This window comes from Salarias fasciatus, chromosome 22, assembly GCF_902148845.1.
Source record: "Salarias fasciatus chromosome 22, fSalaFa1.1, whole genome shotgun sequence".
Taxonomy (NCBI): Eukaryota; Metazoa; Chordata; class Actinopteri; order Blenniiformes; family Blenniidae; genus Salarias; species Salarias fasciatus.
The window spans coordinates 4,379,879-4,398,126 of record NC_043765.1 but is presented as its reverse complement, the minus strand read 5'-3'; the positions used below and the strand labels follow the sequence as shown (position 1 = coordinate 4,398,126).

The window sequence follows — 18,248 nt, the reverse complement described above, 5'->3', positions numbered from 1 at the left end:
CACCTGTCTGACAGAGAAAACTCACAGCGGTGCGCTGCATAGGCTCTATTTCTCCGGACAGCACTCGTATTATCCTTCCATGCATTCTCATTTTTATTTTATCCTGCTCTGCATACACCTCTTTTCTTTTATTCAGCACATTTATCATATCTTTAATCTCTTATTCCTTGTATGTGCGTGTGTATATATATGTATACATATATAGGTGTTTGTGTATAGGTATGTAAATATATGTATATATAGCCTTCACTGTAGATAATTTTTCTGCAGAAATTATAGATTTTTTACTTTTGTTTGCTGCTTCTGATGCTGCTGCAACACCAGAAATTCCCAGTTTGGGATTAAAAAAGTAACTTTCTACTCTCTCGACTCTAAAGGGTTTAAATTTAAAGCGCTCTAACTTTTCAAAAGCATTTTGACACAACAAGCATGTTTTGTCAGGACACCACCAGGGCTCAGAAAACCTCTGAATACTTAACTACAGATCTAATACCTGAACTTAAATCAAGTTTAAAACAGCAAAATGAGGTGAATGAAGTTTTGAATTTATTAAAGTTCAAAAATAATATCTGCTGCATTACGTGCTTCGACCGCTTAAAATCTGTTCACTTTTTTATGAGCAAAAAAGGAAACAAGGTATCAACCCAAATGGCCACAAAAGCGGAACAGGATGCTTCATTAATCCCTCCCAATGCAGGGAACTGTGGTTCATTTCAGACTTGTGAAAGTACAAATGAGTTCTCTGTAAGACGCTGATGATCACATTGTGGGGAAGATGAGCCAAAATGAGGTTGTCTACAGCGATGTCAAGTTTGTCAGACAAAATGAAAAGACCAACGGTGAGTCTGTCTTTATATCTAGCTGAAATCTAATTATAGTGGATGTTGAAATACACATTTTGGTGTCTGTCAGCATAAACTGGTTTCTCACTGAGCTAATCCACCATTTTTATGTCTTTTTTTTGTGTTGAAGAGTCTGTTCCCTCGCCGACTGACGCCACTTATTCTGAGGTGAAGATACAGAAGCAATCCACAGAGTCCCCTGGTGAGTACCCAGCACTGACAAATAATCACAACTGTGGTCAGCCTCCATCAATTCCTACTAACTGTTTTGTTTCTAGCTTTGATTCACACTAAATATAAAGAAGGAAATAGTTCCTCAGATGAAGGTTGCTGTGTTTTTTCTTTTTGTAAAGAAATTGTTAACTTATGAAAAATTAAGATTAATAGAGGCAACTTTAGTGTTGGTGAGTAATCTGTCAAAAATTCATTGTGTGCGAAGGAAAACTAAACCGTAGCAATGGACACAAACAGTTAAGCTTGTAGCTGGAACAACACAATAGACGCATCTTTTTGAAGACCCCACTTCATTTCCTCAAACCTAATTCACTCTTTCTGATCAGACAGATTCATAAGATAATGGGAACCAATTTGAGGCAATCCTAGGATTGTTTCATGTTATACATCTTTTAGGCATTACTGTGTTTAACGCTGTCGGATGTTTCTCGGTGACTCAAGTAAGTTAAATTCTGATTTGATAAAAGTAATAACAGTAATATAATTGTCTTTAATGTGATTTTTTTTTCCCTGGAGTGACAAATGTGACACTGAAAAGCTAATGTTGTGTGACTATCAATCAATCAATCAATCAAATTTTATTTCTAAAGCGCCTTCCAGCTGCCAAACGGAGCACAAGGCGCTTAACAGAGTAAAACAAAATAAATAAGTAAAAACACTTTAAGACACAAAGTACTAAAAGGGGCTAAACATCAAACGCTAAATGAAAAAGGTGCGTTTTCAGATGACATTTAAAAACATTAAGTGCAGTGATAGACTTTAAATCCAGAGGAAGAGAGTTCCAGAGCTTCGGGCCAAGAACAGCAAAAGAGCGGTCACCAAACTTTCTATATCTCGCCCTGGGGACAACCAAGGAGGTGTGGCTTGACGAGCGTAGAGTCCTGGCAGGTTGATAAATTTGCAACAGCTCTGAGATGTAAGGGTTTAAGATGTTTTTGATCTCAGCGTAATTGTTACTACATTTTTATTGTGAAAACTCTACCAGGTCAGTCTCATGAAAAAAAATCAATGAGCTTTTTTCCTAGTTTGACAAAGGATGTCGATTGATTGATGGAATCAGAACAAATGATGATTAAACTCATTCCATTTTGATTCAACAGTGTCAAACTGATCTTTATGCGCCGTCTCTTTCAGTTTAACTTTAGCTTGTTTTTTGAAAGTGGCTTGAGTTAGTCCTGCTTGAATCAAAGTAAAAATGAAAAAAAAAAATTCCAAAAGTTGGGTGAATGAAAGGATTGCTTTGTTTTAGCAGGAATGATTTGAAGATAAGTTTGGCTTCATCCTTTTTTCCATTTAAAAAAAGGAAGTTAAAATGAAGAAGTAGTATTTATGGCAGCAAAACCTTGCAATTGTATTTCACACAGTTTGTTTTCTACTTGTTTCTGCTCTTCTGCACTTCCTTTCTCATTACTGGCTGTCATGTTTTATTTTCACCTTGAGCTTGTTGTCCTGATGTTTATCTATAAGGCGACATCGTCTCTAAATATGGTGAAGTTAAAATGATTGCAGTCACCACCTCCCTCCTCATGAAGTGTTGCGTTTTAAATATAACTTGGACCGAGTTGTGGCCTTGTCTTGATCAACTTGACACCTTGTAACTCGAAATTTATTGGTTCCCATCCATGGCTCAACTCCATGGGCCCCTGAGCAAGGCTCAACCACAGACTAGTTGCATCAGGAATTGCATCTGGCTTAAAACTTGGACCAAATCCAACAATGAGTGACTTGATCAAGTGGAGCTTCCCTAAAAATGTACACAGGAGCACAGTGGAGAGGTCAGTTTGGCAAATCTCTTTGGAAGGGGTTCATGCTGTAAGTCATTGAGACCTTCCCTGCAGATCTGGATAGTTTTTGCACTGGATGCTCTAAATCCTGGGATGTAAACTCTTGCTCCCACATGTTCAGGTTAACACACTACTCAATGGACCACCAGGGAAAGCTTGTCATTTTAATGTTTGCACAGCATCATCACAACCGGAATTTCGTAACCTGCTGAATGTCAACACGTGTCAGGAGGAATCTTTAAAAACTGCAGATTCTCAAATGCATGTGAAAACCTGTGCGATAGTCTGAAGGGAAGGAGGAGTGGGGAAGTTCTTTATGTGACATAATATCCGTTATTGCACCTTTCAGACATCTGAGATACGTATCAGGTCAAGCGGATAAATGTCTAAACGGCTTTGCCATAGCTAACGGCGACACCGACGTCAGCTTGCATAGTCTGCCTTGTAAACAAATCAACAGCCACGAGGGCAGAGCTGACGTATGACTGACCAACCAGGTTCTTCTTCTGGCTCTTTACCTTACAGACCAATACATGTGAATCTAACTTTCTTTTGAAGTACATTTAAATTTATAATTATATAAATAGTCTGACCAATCAAAAGGCGCCTCCACACGTAGGACCATTTGGCTGCAGCCCAGGTCAGCCTATATGCATTAATCTGCACCGGTTCATGGTACTGTGTCAGATATTCAAAGCGTTATCTTACATGCCTCTGACATTTCTGTCTATCTGTACAGCAGGTTCCCATCAAGAAGCGCCGACCAGTGGAGGGTCAAAGGTCACTGCAGAGAGAGTTGTGCTGCTTGTGATCATTGCTCTCCTGATTGCTGCCATCTGTGGTCTCACTGTAACCCGTGAGTTTGTGTCCAGTTCGGGAGAAATTAATAATAATCTCTATTCATGTAGTACCCATCAAATACAGAGTGCATCTCGACATTCTTCTTAAGAAACAATAAAACAAACCATCAATATTAAATGTTTTAAGGAGTGCTCAAGAAAGCACTGTATATTTTTACTGAAGTATTTCTAATTGTCATTAGAGGCAATTAAATCAGTCTTTCTGTAATTTTTCCACTCTTTTAATGATGTTGTTGCTAAATTGTGAAAAATCCGATGCAAACTGATTTGTTTATTTCCTCTTTTGAATCAGTGTTCAATAACAAGAAAGCCCAGGAAAGTCTCAGAATAAAATGGGAAGCTGAGAAGCGAAATCTGACAGGTAAACATGGAACACTGAAACCTTGTTTTCATCCTGGCTCACCTTCAAGTCGTTCACTCGAAGTTGACAATATACAAGTTTCTCTTGTTTTAATTTAATCTTTTAAAACTGGTGCAAATCATTTGTGTTACTTTGCTATTTTTATTCTTTTTATTCCCAGAACTATCATACTTTCTCAGGTTTAATTTGCTAAAATGGTAAAAAATTAAGTCTTCATCTCTAGACTTGCATTTTTTGATAATTTTCCATTAACATGCCAGTGTCGTGTTTAGCACAGCTGTGTTTGCACCGCCACACTTTTCTCATATACTTATGGTTGAGATGTGTCCTACTTCTGCTCATATTTATGTGTCTTATTAATCAATTGTTCTTTTTTCATGACAGGCATACTCTCAAACATGAAACCTTATCCGACTCCGACATGCATGACAGCTACGACTGCAGCAGAGAGTAAGATTTTGGTTTTTTATCCTCTCAGGTTCATTTGATGAAAACGACTGTATCACAAACAAGTAGCCTATTTCTGTTTTGGTAAATCAAAGATCAGGCATGTACAAGATGTGAAGATGGCTGGGAACAAAACGGAGGGAAGTGTTACTACTTTTCCAACGAGAAATTAAACTGGAACAAGAGCAGGACATGGTGTGAAAATAACACAGCACATCTGGTTAAGATTGACAGCAGGGATGAGCAGGTATTAAACTTCAGTTCACACTTTTTGTTTTCGGTTCATATTTTTGTGTTTAAACATCTCCACACATTTCTTGAGTAATGTTAATAAACTTCCTGTGTAGACATTTCTGGAGGTGACACTGAGATATAAAATGGATGAGGATGAGGACAAGTTCTGGATTGGACTGACAGACTCAGAAGAAGAGAAAATCTGGCGGTGGGCTGACGGCTCACCACTGAATGAAAGGTCTGACTGCAGGGAAACATTCAGGTAATATTTCTACAACCAAAACAACCAGTCTTGACCAATTCTGCTTTTCATCTTTTAGCTTGATTTTTTGGTTAGGTACTGAGCCGGACAACTGGATAGATAATGGGGCACAGCCAGAAGGAGAAGACTGTGTGAGGATGGGGGAAAAAGGTGGAGCTGCAGACCTGAAGTGTTGGTTTGACAAATCATGCAAAACACCACAAAAATTCATTTGTGAGAAAGCTGGAACAGATGGAGCTTCTCAAACTGTGTGTATGGCCAGAAATTGAGTATAGGATGCAAAAGGCTGGGCTGCACAGTGGTGTAGCCTCACAGTCAGAGGACACTGATTTCGAGTTCAAGGATTTTCCGTGATGAATTTGCATGTTATCTGTGTTGTCGTTTCCTTTAACAACCCAAACAATTCACCATCCAGGTGAACACAGAAACCGCAACAAAGAAAGAACTGTCTTTGTTTTTCTCAAAATGGCAAGAAGAGACGTTTCCTGCATAGTATGTAAAGCCCTTAAACTGTCTTGAGATGTGAAGTTGCGATTGCGTCTTCAGTGCTGGAGTTGTGAGGGACTGTCCAGTTGTCCAGAGCGACCCCTGACCTTCACTCAGACTCAGCTGTGATCAGTCCAGCTCCGTACGGGCCGATCGCAGCGTCAGCAGTCTATTACAGGACAAACACAGAGAGACCAACATTCACAACTACGAGCAGTTAAAAAGTCAACATGCAACGAAAACCAAAGTCCTCAGAAACCCCCCCCCCCCCCCCCTAAAAAAACAATCCACACAAAAAGGCACCCAGGCCCATCCAAAAATCAATATTTCAGGGCGGGGTGGATAACCACCACACCACTGTGCAGCTCAGTCAGAAGACATGTTCCAGAGAAATTCACTTGTTCACACATTTTATTTCAATCTGCTGTCATCGATTACCTGCTTCCTTTGGCTTGCTGTATGATTAATTGATGTACACTGAACTGTATACCTGTATGTAGATACAAGAAAGTGGGGAAGAAATAACCATTCAATCAGCATTTAAATTTTCATTTGGAGAAAAAGTTGAGTAATTTATTCAATTAGCAAGATGACCTCTGTTTAGGATCAGTTTCAGGCGGAGCACATGCGACGGTCCAGAGACACCAACCTCAAACGAAACAGCAGAAAGTCTCCACCTCAGAGCCTGGTTCCCTTCAAGATCTCTTCATGTTCGCTGAAGTGGAGTCGTTTGCTTTTTCTCTATAAAGACGCCTTAAGATGACCGTTTTTGGCCTGATAAAATCTGTGTCACGATGACTGGTATGTTATCATTGGTTGTGGATGATACTGAAGGTTCGTTTTGTTGTAATGACATCAGGAAACCTGAGGGTTTTGTGTTACGAAGATCATGTAAATTTGTGCCTGTGATCTCTCCTTCAAATTTTTTCTAGTTGAAAACGTACTAAAGGAGTGGAAGATGCCACTAGTGAGGTTACTGGTTACTGCTGTTCTATCATTATATTAGGTTTTAATTATATTCATTTGCATTCACTAAATTGTTTATTTTTGGTATTTGTGCTGTGCCTTAAATTATATTTCATTAATTATTTGTGCAGTTATTTTGTTGTTTTATATTTTCTTCTTTTCCTGCTCCATGTCTCAAACGTTGTTTCCTACTTACTGTTTTGCTACAGACTGACGCTCGCAGGCCAGTCGCGGTGAGATGAAACTCTACTGCTGTTGTGGGGATTTTTGTAGCTCGGAACAAAACACAATATTACAAAGACGAAGGTAATTGGAACTTATTTGACCCACCGCTCTGAAGATGAGTGAACCAAACAACTTTTTATGGCTACAGACATCAAACCTGTTTGAGAGCTTGTCGTCACCTTGCTCAAAGGTCTACAGCGGCGGGAACGAGTTCACATTTTTCAAAACAAATTCTCTTCATCTTGAGGTGACAAGCTTGCCGTACTGATCCACAGCCAGGACCAAACCCAGTCCCCCACACTGAAGAACTCACTTACCTCATTAAACTCATTAAAAATAACATATCCAGAACCTCAAAGCAACAAAAATCAGTTGACTTAAAGATGAAACAGATCACACACAAGATGAATAAAACATCCGATAACTTGTAGTTGTTCAGTTTATTTAAAGTAAAGTGGAACCAAAACTAAAGAGAAACAAACAAACAAAACAAACAAAAAACAAACAGAAAAGCTGCCTGCACTAAAATAAAACTCCCTCTTATCCTCAGCATGTGATTGGACGTCTCAAGTTGACAAATTAACCTGTCTGTAAACATAAACTTCTGTGCATTCAGCAGCTTGATCAGTTTCTCTGGACTCCCGGACAATAAGGTCACAGATCTGCTCTCTTTTCACATACTGTATATGTGAGAAAGCAGCCCCTGGCGGAATGACTTCTTGAGGGTTTAACAAAAACAACCTGTCAACAACAGCAGTAAAAAGCTTATTGCCTTCTTATTGCCTTCGTCAGACCCGAATGCGCCTGGTTCCTCAGTCTTTTTGCAGGATTTCTCGGACAGCGAGGATTCGTGCGAGCATGGCCTCCATGGTGGCGTCATCCAGGGGCGTCGGTGAGAACCACAGAGGGCTGCTGGGAACGCAGCTGTAATCTGGGCAAAGGTGGAAGAGATTGCTGCGCTCCCTCACAGACTGTGGACTGCACAGAAAGAAGAGAGAAATCATTTAAATCGTACAGAAGAGGGGCCACTCTGGAGACTTTTTTAATTGACGATGATGAATAGAGTTTCTAATATTTTGTCCACCCCGCTAACTCACATGAGGGAAGCGGAAAATTAAGAGAGCATGTTGAAATGAGACACGTGCATCTCCCACTTTAAAGCTGCCAGTGCTGGTGGGCTTGTTGATACTCTGTATTGGCTGGCTTCAAATTTCCAAACAGAGCAATAATCCTGCAGATAACGAGAGAGGAAACACCCACCACTTGCAGAGGTAGAACTTGTAGAGTCTGACTGGACAGCGAAGCGGATTCTCCGAGTTTTCAATCATCTCAACAAAATCTCCCTTCTCCTCATTTTTCTTACGTTTCTTGGCAGGGACGCCGTCTGTATCTAAAGAACACACACAAAAAACGCACACAGTGCTATGATGGACACATAACGTACGACGAGAGGAAACTGGCTTGTCTTTAAATTTGATGCTGTCGGTACCCGGCTCTGCCTGGGCTCTTATTTTGGGTGTGTAGAAGCGCAGGGAGGCGGTCTTCACGTTGCCCTTGGTTCTGTTGGAGCTTCTGATGTATGTGAAGGACAGCCTGCGGTGCTGCTCCACCGAGGTGAAGCCCAGGTATTTACAGGAGAAGAAGAGCAGAGTGTTGAGGAGGACGATGGGGGAGTAGGCTCCCAGCTGCTTGCACTCCCACAGGAACTCCTCCTCCACACAGGAGACGGGGCCTGCAGCGGCGGACAGACAGCTGATGAATAATCTCCACCATGGAGGGAAACAAATACAAAGTGTCCTCTTCATTTTTACAGGACACATAATTCTGTATCTAATATCACAGACGGGGCAGAAGCAAAATCCTCAGCTTTATGATTTCCAGGTTAAAGGGCGGCTCCTTCCCGAGGTGATCAATAACTCACCGCTGCCTGTGGGTGAGGGTTTGAAGCTTTTCATGACCTTGGTGAACTCGGAGGAGAACCTGCTGTAGATCAGATCGCTGAATATGTTCTCTGTACGGTCATTCTCAAACAGATACTACAAAGAAACAAAAACAGACGAGTCAAAACCAAATCTGAAAGGTCCACGATGTGCTGAAATGTGTCTTTGATCTACCCCCAAAAACACAATTATAACAAAGGCAAAAAGGAGAGCGTGATTAAACACATCTCGAAACTGAAAGTAAAATATATATATATATAAATATAAGACTGTGGCTTTAAATGTCATGTGTTTTGAGACCGACTGGATCAAAATTTGAACATAACATCATCTTCAGCTATAATACAAAAAACATTTATTCAGACTCTGATATCATGTGGGAACATTTTGATGTTTGGCGACTTCCTGTCAGTCATGTAATTAAACTGACTGTCATCTAAAAAATTCAAACGGAGGTCTGAGTCACAAAACGTACACACTATACATGGCCATGAGGACAAACTGAGTCAGGTGTGTGTGTGTGTGTGTGTGTGTGTGTGTGTGTGTGTGTGTGTGTATCTTGCCTGCTGAATGCAGAGGCAGAAGTAGAACAGCTTGTCGGGGGTCTGCGGCTCCCCGCTGGCTTGTTTCACCTCATTGATGAAGCAACAGAGACCTTCACTCAGTTCTTCAGCAGAGCAGTGGAGGACTTCTTCCTTCAACATCACGGCTGCTAACAGACGAAAAGAGTGAAGAGAAAGGTGTGAGTGTGTGTGAGCATCTGGTGGCCTGTCCAGGTCTACCCTCCACAGTGACACTGACATAAAGCAGAGTAGATTTGGACCACAAAAGAAAAAAAAAATGCAACAAAGACGGCATGGATATTTCATAGAGAAAAAGGAAAAGCTTATAAATGACCAACGATGGCCAATATCCTCAGTTTTTGTTTGCTTCTTTTGTTTTTTTATAAAATGCCCTAATTTGTCTCTTTGTTCTAAAAAACTTGCTGACAAGAAATACATAACTGTAGAATAAAAAAAAAAAAAAAAAAAAAAAGAACGCGAATCCAAAAGAGGATGAAAACAACATACAGGAAATGGGTCCTGGGTTGGTCTGTGATTGTCTCCACTGGACCCACGACTTCCACACATCAACTCCCCACTGAGTCTGCAGTTTGTGTGCCTTCGTGGATTTGTCTCTCAAACAAGCTTCGTCCGAAAGTGTCTCAGGCGACTGCTGCGGCTCCGAACCCTTGAACAGAAGGCAAAGTCAGAAATACAACAGCACACCACCCTCTCGCTGTGGGTGTCATACCTCCTTCAGGTGGCCGTTGTGGGGCAGAACCGGCGGAGGGCTCTCTGAACGCTGGCGACCCTCTCTCTCCTCTGGAGTGTTTGAAGTTAGGCGCTCAGGGACAGAACAGCAGGGGAAATCTGAGAGGAGTGAAGGGAAGGTTTAGTCGGTCTGAATCTTCAGGCGTTCAAGATTATCTAATGATTTGTAAAGTTATAGCTGCACCACTGGGTTGAAAGAAAGTGTAGCTGTGCTTCTGTGTCAGCCGTGCGTGTGTCTGTGTGTGTGTGTGGATCATTGTTGTGTGGGTCTCACCCATCTTAAAAACAGGTTGGGGGGTTCCTTCTCCCTCTTTTCTCCCTTGTTGGGCTCGTGGCTCTTCTTCTTCTTCTTCTTCTGTCTGGTTTCTGTCGTTCTCTCCAGCCTCCGTCTCAGGACTGAGGTCTTGATCTCCACTGATGGATTCGCTCGTTTCTTTCGGCGTCGGTTCGGAGCCGGCTGCCGTCATGGGGAGCAAGACAGGGACGGGCAGCTGAGGAGAGATTGGAAAAGAGACTTGATGCTCTGCTTCCCAGAATCCACTTTAGCTTTTATCAGGCGAGGCCACATGAACCTCTATCTGATCAGATAAAACTTTTTCAAAAACTATGTTTGCCTTAATTAGAATTTAAAAAACAAACAAAAACAGATTTATTACTGAAAAACCTGAATATAAATGTAGTATTTAAAAAAATAGAAAGAAAGAGAGAGAGAGAAAATAAGAGAAAAAAAATCAAAAGGATGAATGGAGAGAAAGCAAGAAACAGAAAGTGACAGATCAATAGATGAGAGAGAAACAAAGACATGGAAATATAGAAAGAGGGAGCTACATGCAGACAAATAACACAATTTGACACTGATTTTAACACACACACACACACACACACACACACACACACACACACACACACACACACACACACACACAAATCTGCAACAAAGACCATAAAAGAGTTCAGTTACTGAATGTATCTTTAACCAGTTCAGGAGTAAAAAACTGATCATGTTCGTGTTTAACATACCGGGACGGGCAGGGCCACCGCTGTGGGGGTGTACTGGCTGTACATGTTCATCGGCAGAGGAACGTACACGGGCACAGGCAGGATGACGACGCTGGGATCAACTTTGTCTTCAAACAGCAAAGGAAGGAAAAAGAACACAATCAGTAGGAAACATTACAATGACTGAGTGTGTGTGAATATTCTTCCACAAAGTTGTGAGTTAGCGCAATTTTCTGACGTATTTATACAGATTAAAAAAAAAACACACACACACACAGCACAATGAATAGATAATATTTTACATTAAGTGGCTGAATTTTATGAGCTTGTAAGATACCTGTTTGTACTTCCGTTTCCACCGTCTGTGCTGTGCAGGACACTCCTTTGTTGTGGATCAGTGGAGTGCAGAGCATGGATTTATTCTTCATTTCCTTTTGTTTTGTTTGAGTGCCGGCCTGAAAATGGGCAAATAATGAAAAAAACAAAAACAAAACAGCAGCACTGAAAACGATCTGACACTACATGATATTTTGGTTGACTTACATGTCCGACGACTTTAGCTTTGCCTGAATGTTTGCCTGAAATCAGAAAAATAAAAAGCAAGGCAATCAGTAAAATCCTCCAACAGACCGGAAAATGCAGAGAAATTTCCAATTATCCACTGTTATTAAGTCCTCTTTGTGCAAATGTGTGTGTTTGGTCTTCTGTTTTTTTTTCTTCTTCTTCGAGGGATCCATAACCTGGAGCACACGTCTGGGTCTGACCTCCGGAGAATAGAACCCAAAAACACAAAACAAACAGCTAAGCCGTGGTTTTCAGGCTGGGATTACGATCAGGCCACGGTGCCTCATAGCAAGAGTAGTCCCGGTTGGAGGCTGGTTGAGGTTAGCTCTTCAGGGGAGCTTGCGTGTGTGTGTGTGTGTGCATGTGTGTGTGTGTGTGTTGGTCATACCATTCTGTGCAGAGGCTGGGATGTCGCTGGTGATGACAGGAGACGTTCCTCTTGAATCTGCACAGGAGATAAAAGCATCAATTACTGGGCTCAAAAGCTACAGCGTAGACAGTAAATGTGCACGTGTGCACGTGTGTGTGTGTGTGTACCATGCTGGGCAGAGGCCACTGAGGTTTTGGCTCGACGCATCAGAGCCTCAGCGAGTGAAACAACACTTGTGATGACAGGAGAGGTTTTTGTTGTGTTGGGAGATTGAAGAGGAAATAACTCTGAGAGCAAAAAGAAAAATAAAACCAGAAGTGTCAGTAAGGTTTTCAGTGATATTCCAAATTCTACATACAGTAAAGAGAAATTGTCTTTTATTGTAAGGGTCATTTTAACGTTTTGGTGTTGGACACTATTTGAGCCAGAAGGTGGTGCTATTGTCCTTCAGATTAGTGGGAACCTTTTCCAGGAACTCTTTCTCTTGAGAAGGTGGAGTTGATCAGATCACAGTCACCTATTCGCCAAACTGTGACCACACACTTCTTCCACGAGGATATTTCTGGAATACTGCTGCTACATTTTTAAATAAATAATAATTAAAGAACCCCATATAATGTTATCATTTTAATTCACTGTAATTAAAATTTAGAAATGTTCAATTACAAATTTTTTTTTATATAAACTGTAGAACCAAAACAATTTTTTTAATTGATTAGTTGGCACAGATAATGTCCCCGGTTGCTCATGTATAGCTTAGAATTGAAGAATTTATTTCCCTCAGTTCTTAACAAAATAAAATATCAGTGAAGTAACGCAGGTCAGAAACACAGGCGGAATCCCTCCCCTCTGTCTGTCTGATCCCTCTCCTTCTATCCTCTCACCCAAACTGGAGTAGCAGGAAGTCTCCTCCTCTGCACCTGGTTCTGCAGGTTTACTCCTTAAAAACGGGAATTGTTTCTTTCCCATGCTTGCTCCTGTGGCATTGTTGGGTTTTTCTAAAAGTGCATGTTGTACCAGGCACTATATGAATAAAGCTGAACTGAATTCAATTTAAGAAGTCAGAGTTTCCCTTGCGCCGCTCAGTAAATGCACTAAAACTAGTGACAAAATCATAATAGTATTGTTTTTGATTACTTCTGAGCTAAAGTCTCCAACAGTGCATCACATCCATAAATAGATCATTCAATGACAATCAGGCAAATGAAGCATCATGAGGAAGCAGCAAACGAGGCTAAACGTACCTGCAATGTCCTTCTGCGCTACTTTACTGCAGAAGTGTAGAAGGCATTTCAGGTCACAGAAGTGTTTGACTTCTCCAAACAGAGCCAGACTCTGCTTCAGCTTCCCTTGGTGACCACAAGAATCACACTTTGCCATCTGACAGAAGCACAAGTGTGAAAGAGTTGAGATTCATTATCAGGTTTGTAATGCGCTACTTTGAATTTATGCAGCATACACTGACTTTACATTTGTTTTTGTTTTCTTTTTTTACATCACAGGTTTTCAAAGTGTGAAATCGCTGAGATGTGTGTTGGTGATCGCTTAAAATTTCACGTCTGAATGTTGAACTTCCTTTGTGAACAGACACGTCTCTCAAGTTTTAAGACGGAACCTCCCCAACTTCACACCACACACATTCTGTGTTTCTCCTAATTGGTAATTCTTAATATCAGAATATCTTCTGCTTTTCATAATCCATAAGCAAAAAAATGTAAACTTCTCATATCGGTTTGAAACATCTGTAAATCCTTCTTGTTTTACTTCAGCCCATATCTGAGGAGCAGCCTGCCTGAAGTCCTGAGGCAGGGCCCAAAGGGTGAAAACGTCAAGCACGTCATGCTACTTTGTATTTATATGAAAACTGAAACACAAAACACTAACTGTACACTTATGGTCTTGTTAAAACGTACTACCGTGAAATTAAATCATACTGCTTATAATCCTATGTACAGTTTCATCCAACAGTGATTGCTGAAAAGCGGTCCCTCGATCTCAATCTGAGCAGCACGTGAATGCACACACACTACTACTTACATTACTGAGAAGCGTTTTGTATTTCGAACAACACTCTTGAGAGCAAAACTCTTTTCCTTTGCCGGCGCCCTTTGCCGACCTGAAGCGCGCGAGGCAACAGGAACACGAGCCCAAGCGCTGACCGCACGTCTTTTCCAGCTCGAGGAGACTCAGCGTCTCACATCCTGGGAGGAGAGACAAGAGGAGGGTCTATGAATTTAACCTTCAGGTAAGTTCAGCGATCTGGGTCAAGTAAATGCTGTGAATGGTGTTTGGAGTCAGAGACAAACGGGAGTCTCCTCACCGTCACTGCAGAAGGAGACGAGTCGGCCATCGACTTTCTTCATGCCACTGATGCTCCGCTCATTCTTACAGTTTCCACACGTGCCCCTGATGATGTTGACTCTTTGAAAGTCTTGAGAACAGGCGGTGCTGCACACAAACAGCAGTTTGTCCTGCACACACAGAGGAGTTAGTTTGTTCCCATCACTTAAACAGCTGGCTGAGCAGCACAATCAAATCAATACACTTTACCTGGAACAACATCTGATGCTATTGATCATCACAAACTTCAGCAGGTTGAAAAAAATACAACAACTGACAAATGAGCCATTATGTTGACTGAAGTCAAGTTTACTGGAATAATTCACTAGTCCACTGCCATCATATTAACATCTGTCATTGTAAACCCCTGTCACTTCTATTATATGAAGCTCCTTTTTCTTTTTTTGAACTTAAATTCAACATCAGCCATGTCTTTTGCATTTCCAGACTTCCAGTGTAACTGTGAAACGACACTAAAGATAGTTGTAGTTGCTGAAGGCATTTCTGCACACAGTTCCAGTCCACAGAATCTTCCTTTCTGAAAAGAAAAAGAACCACATGCACCTTCATGTAGATGACTTTGGGGATACTTTTTAAGACGCGCTGACACTGTGGACACAGCAGCTTCTGTGGAGATTTGTGGGAATCGCTTTGAGTTTGGTTCGGGGCTCCTGTTGAGTCTGCCCCAGCGGCAATATTTTTCTGGGCTTTCTGCAAAACAAATCAACACATTACTGAGGAGAACTTACAGAAAAGCGAGAAGGACTGTAAGATTTGGGAAGCACAGTCTCGACCTTCAACACAACCGAGACAACTCAAGTTTGTGAAGTCAAGTGTTCTTAAGGCTGCAGAAATGGTGTCGTCTTCCAAACTGGACTGTATCAGAGCTCTGAAAGATGACAAATCAGACAAACCTGCTATTGGTCATATTACCTTGAAAGCCACGGCACAGGCGAGACTGCAGAAGTTCCGTATGGTGGTGTCTGGCATGGCCAGATGACAAGCCGGCACCGCGGTCCGACCGCATTTATCACAATCAAAGGCAGCACCTGCGCAGAGGGGTGTGGAGGTTATTCAGCTGATATGATGCTATTCAATGGAGTGGGAGAGTCCTACTGGCTTCCCTGCCCGGTTACATGAAAATCTAAAGCTCCAACATGGACATTCTCCGGATTAGAAAAGCTGCAGGAATTGTTTGTATTTGAACTCTTTAATAATAATATTCTGGTGAACAGTTCAGTACCTGAGGCACTGACGGCCTGGATCTTGGACGCCGTCACACAGCCTTTGGTGCAGAAGAGCTCGATGACGTTATCACTGGTTTTGTTTTCATACATCTCCGATATCGGAACGGACGTTTGACACAGAGCGCACGGCTGCGGAGTTTCGATTTTCTGCATTAAAAAACACGCACGCACACACACACGCACGCACACACACACACACACAGTCAGAGGAGCTTCATTCCCAACTCCATCCAGTTCAGAAACTTTCTTCCTTTTACAACTGTGTTTACATTGTTGAAAGAATTATGGTATGTGCATTTCTGAACCATAACTCTCAGATTGTTTATGGTCAGAAAGCAGTGAAATAGAGCCCTGATATACAATCATCACACTGTCCATCACAGGGAATACTCACAAGTTTAACAGGTGTAGATGAAATGTATTCAAAATACACCATCGAGTACCATACAGCGAAATGAATAAATGAATGAAGACACTAAAAACATCAAGAAAATAAATCAAGTAAAGCAGCAATAATACAGTAAAAAATCAGTTCAATGACTAACAGACCTAAATGTGACAGGATTCACTCAGCTCGGCTTCTAAGCTCAGTTCGTGTCATTTAATCTGAAAACGACTTTTTTCATTTTCTCTTTAAATGTTGAAAGAGCGACTGAATTTTTTTAAAGTTTTATAACAATTACTGCAAAATCATTCCATTTTAAACAGCTGCAGATCTTCTGTCAATCTGTCGTAATAGAGATGCCACTGAGCTGCTTTAAAAAGGCAAGGCAAAAACTGAGAAACAACATCAACCAATGCAACGGTACATATAGCCATAGAATATTCATTATTATATAACTTTTAATAAAAATCTTTCCAGCGCAATAAATGTTCATTTTAATAAATGCTGGTTCATGAATTAAATTATCAAACTTGAAAGAAAAAATAAAACAGGCTACGCTTGGAAAATATGTTTAAGAAATTTTTTTTTTTTTTTTTTTTGACAATTTGCATTTCAGTTTCGACTGTCTGACCTGCTTAAACTGAGACACACAGTCTGCACTGCAGAGTGCTGTTTGGCTGTTCTCCGTCTTCAGCAGGAGTGGCGCGTCGCAGCAGCGAAGACAGACCTCACAGATGGACATGTTGTTCAGGGTGCAGAAGCGAAGGTAACAGGGATCACTGCAGACCTTGTAGACAATGTTCTTCAGCATGATCTCTCGTTTGCTCTGCAGAGGGGTGAACACGCTTCGACGTCTCATCATTCAGGTAATATGAATAAAAAGATGACTACAATAATTTAAAATCCCTTTCTTGTGACTTACTATGCAGTATTTGCAGCACATGCTGCACTGTGACTGTGAAACCAACGGCTCGGTGAGAATTTTGCTGGATCCAGTCTTTTTGTGGTTGAAGGAGGAAAGGCAGGCTTGGCTGCAGAATTCCTTTTCTGTCCCGTCTTCATCCACTGCACGAAGGCAGATGTCCCCAGACTGTGCTATAGGCCTACGAAAAAGAAACAAGATTACAAATCTACATCCTGACATGGTGGAGAAGATCAGATGAAGCTCAGGTTATCACAGAAATATTCACGTATTCCAAAGCATTAACAAAAACTCTGTCTGGGGTTGTCTGGACATTTTTGTGTTGGATTCTTCACACAAAGCTCCAAAAGTTGGAAGCAAGCCCATATCCGGATTACAAGACACTGATTGGATGATAAAAAAACTGTGATGCCACTTCAATCAGATCTAAGTGTTTCAATGACATGACTTAATAGTGTATGCAACTGCAGCTTCTGCCTGTGATTTAAGTTTAAAACATGTGCGTTCTTTGTAAAATAATGTACTTTAAATCCCATTCGATTAACAATCATTCAGGAAAAAGTCTGAAAAAAAACATGACTCACTGAAAACAGAAGCAGCACGCTTGCTTCCTTTGTTTCATCTGCTGAAAACTGGAAAGACATGCCGTGGAGCAGAATGTGTCTGGGAGGCCTTTCTTCTGATAAATCGTGTCTCCGTCCATCAGAATCTTTTTACAAGCGGAGCAGGAATCAGACGAAGTCGTGGGAGTGGGTTCTGCAGGCGAGGAGGCCTCTGCTGAGGTCAAGTCTGGACTTATTTTCACTTCCTTTTAAAACCAGAGCAGAAGAATGAAAGAGCGTGACTAATGCGGCTCTACAACACATCGGGATCAAATGTGATCAGACTAAATCATCTTACTGTGCTGCTATTTGCTGGTTTAATAGCTTCACGTACTCCACAGTGTATCCTACCTTCAAACACAGCTCATTCTTAATGCCCAGAGTCGACACACTGGCCGGAGGATTCTGGTTACACTCCTCATCAATGGGCTCTTCTTTAACCTTCAAGGAAAGTAAAGGGATACGCTGGTCAACTTTTTTTAACAGAAACCTGTACTCGCAGCACATTTAGGGGCCAAAGTAACTCATGAGTGGTTATGGATACTTACACAGTCCAAACTCAGCAGCGGTTTAATGTCTTTCACTTCATTCTCATCACATGACAGATCTTCTGCAAAAACAAACATAAAAAAAGGTCAAAATCACAGAAAAAGGTAAATTTATCAATTACAATGTAGTCAACATTAATTTTAAATATTGCTTTGAGCAAAAGAAGACCAATTTTGACATTTGACAGCAGTTCGAAATGTGATTCTTACCTTAGAATGACCCACATACAGTAAATGAAATATTTAGAACACTGATATACACTGTGACTATTCAGACATATCTGAGGTTTATCTGTTGAGATATTTTTTGGATCCGT

At 41.1% G+C, this 18,248-nt stretch overlaps 2 protein-coding genes across 4 annotated transcripts in view; one reads left to right on the top strand and one right to left on the bottom strand.

Annotated features, from left to right (window-relative positions):
- The first annotated feature begins 748 nt into the window (after nt 1–748).
- LOC115409655 (C-type lectin domain family 4 member E-like) lies at nt 749–6,598 on the top strand. 2 transcript variants are annotated; one of them, XM_030120915.1, is made up of 8 exons: nt 749–839; nt 973–1,044; nt 3,603–3,716; nt 4,013–4,081; nt 4,466–4,531; nt 4,624–4,775; nt 4,876–5,000; nt 5,083–6,598. In XM_030120915.1, exons 1-8 carry the CDS (start codon nt 776–778, stop codon nt 5,291–5,293), a joined length of 873 nt encoding a protein of 290 aa, XP_029976775.1. In that variant the 5' UTR covers nt 749–775; the 3' UTR covers nt 5,294–6,598. The 2 variants fall into 2 exon arrangements, with proteins under 2 accessions (XP_029976775.1, XP_029976774.1); XM_030120914.1 differs by having other exon boundaries at nt 3,600–3,716.
- Nucleotides 6,599–7,143: 545 nt separating this feature from the next.
- The window catches only part of LOC115409280 (uncharacterized), a 29,641-nt gene continuing 18,536 nt past the window's right edge, over nt 7,144–18,248 (bottom strand). For both annotated transcript variants that reach the window (XM_030120384.1, XM_030120385.1), the window contains exons 19-42: nt 17,932–17,993; nt 17,735–17,824; nt 17,366–17,589; nt 16,782–16,962; nt 16,491–16,685; nt 15,471–15,621; nt 15,161–15,276; nt 14,792–14,938; nt 14,208–14,358; nt 13,925–14,088; nt 13,132–13,267; nt 12,055–12,174; nt 11,906–11,962; nt 11,497–11,531; nt 11,291–11,408; nt 10,975–11,081; nt 10,229–10,445; nt 9,935–10,053; nt 9,712–9,871; nt 9,205–9,353; nt 8,623–8,737; nt 8,191–8,433; nt 7,962–8,091; nt 7,144–7,679 (exon numbers count right to left, since the gene is read on the bottom strand). In XM_030120384.1, the coding sequence (XP_029976244.1) occupies nt 7,514–7,679; nt 7,962–8,091; nt 8,191–8,433; nt 8,623–8,737; nt 9,205–9,353; nt 9,712–9,871; nt 9,935–10,053; nt 10,229–10,445; nt 10,975–11,081; nt 11,291–11,408; nt 11,497–11,531; nt 11,906–11,962; nt 12,055–12,174; nt 13,132–13,267; nt 13,925–14,088; nt 14,208–14,358; nt 14,792–14,938; nt 15,161–15,276; nt 15,471–15,621; nt 16,491–16,685; nt 16,782–16,962; nt 17,366–17,589; nt 17,735–17,824; nt 17,932–17,993 (3,353 nt within the window). In that variant the 3' untranslated portion in view covers nt 7,144–7,513. The remainder of the gene's footprint in view (nt 7,680–7,961; nt 8,092–8,190; nt 8,434–8,622; nt 8,738–9,204; nt 9,354–9,711; nt 9,872–9,934; nt 10,054–10,228; nt 10,446–10,974; nt 11,082–11,290; nt 11,409–11,496; nt 11,532–11,905; nt 11,963–12,054; nt 12,175–13,131; nt 13,268–13,924; nt 14,089–14,207; nt 14,359–14,791; nt 14,939–15,160; nt 15,277–15,470; nt 15,622–16,490; nt 16,686–16,781; nt 16,963–17,365; nt 17,590–17,734; nt 17,825–17,931; nt 17,994–18,248) is intronic.

Bases quoted from the DNA above. Each gene is read 5' to 3' on its own strand.
- LOC115409655 (XM_030120914.1), top strand. From the start codon at position 776: ATGAGCCAAAATGAGGTTGTCTACAGCGATGTCAAGTTTGTCAGACAA. The intron at 1,045-3,599 runs GTGAGTACCCAG...CTATCTGTACAG, and splicing joins GCAATCCACAGAGTCCCCTG to CAGGTTCCCATCAAGAAGCG. The intron at 3,717-4,012 runs GTGAGTTTGTGT...CTTTTGAATCAG, and splicing joins CTGTGGTCTCACTGTAACCC to TGTTCAATAACAAGAAAGCC.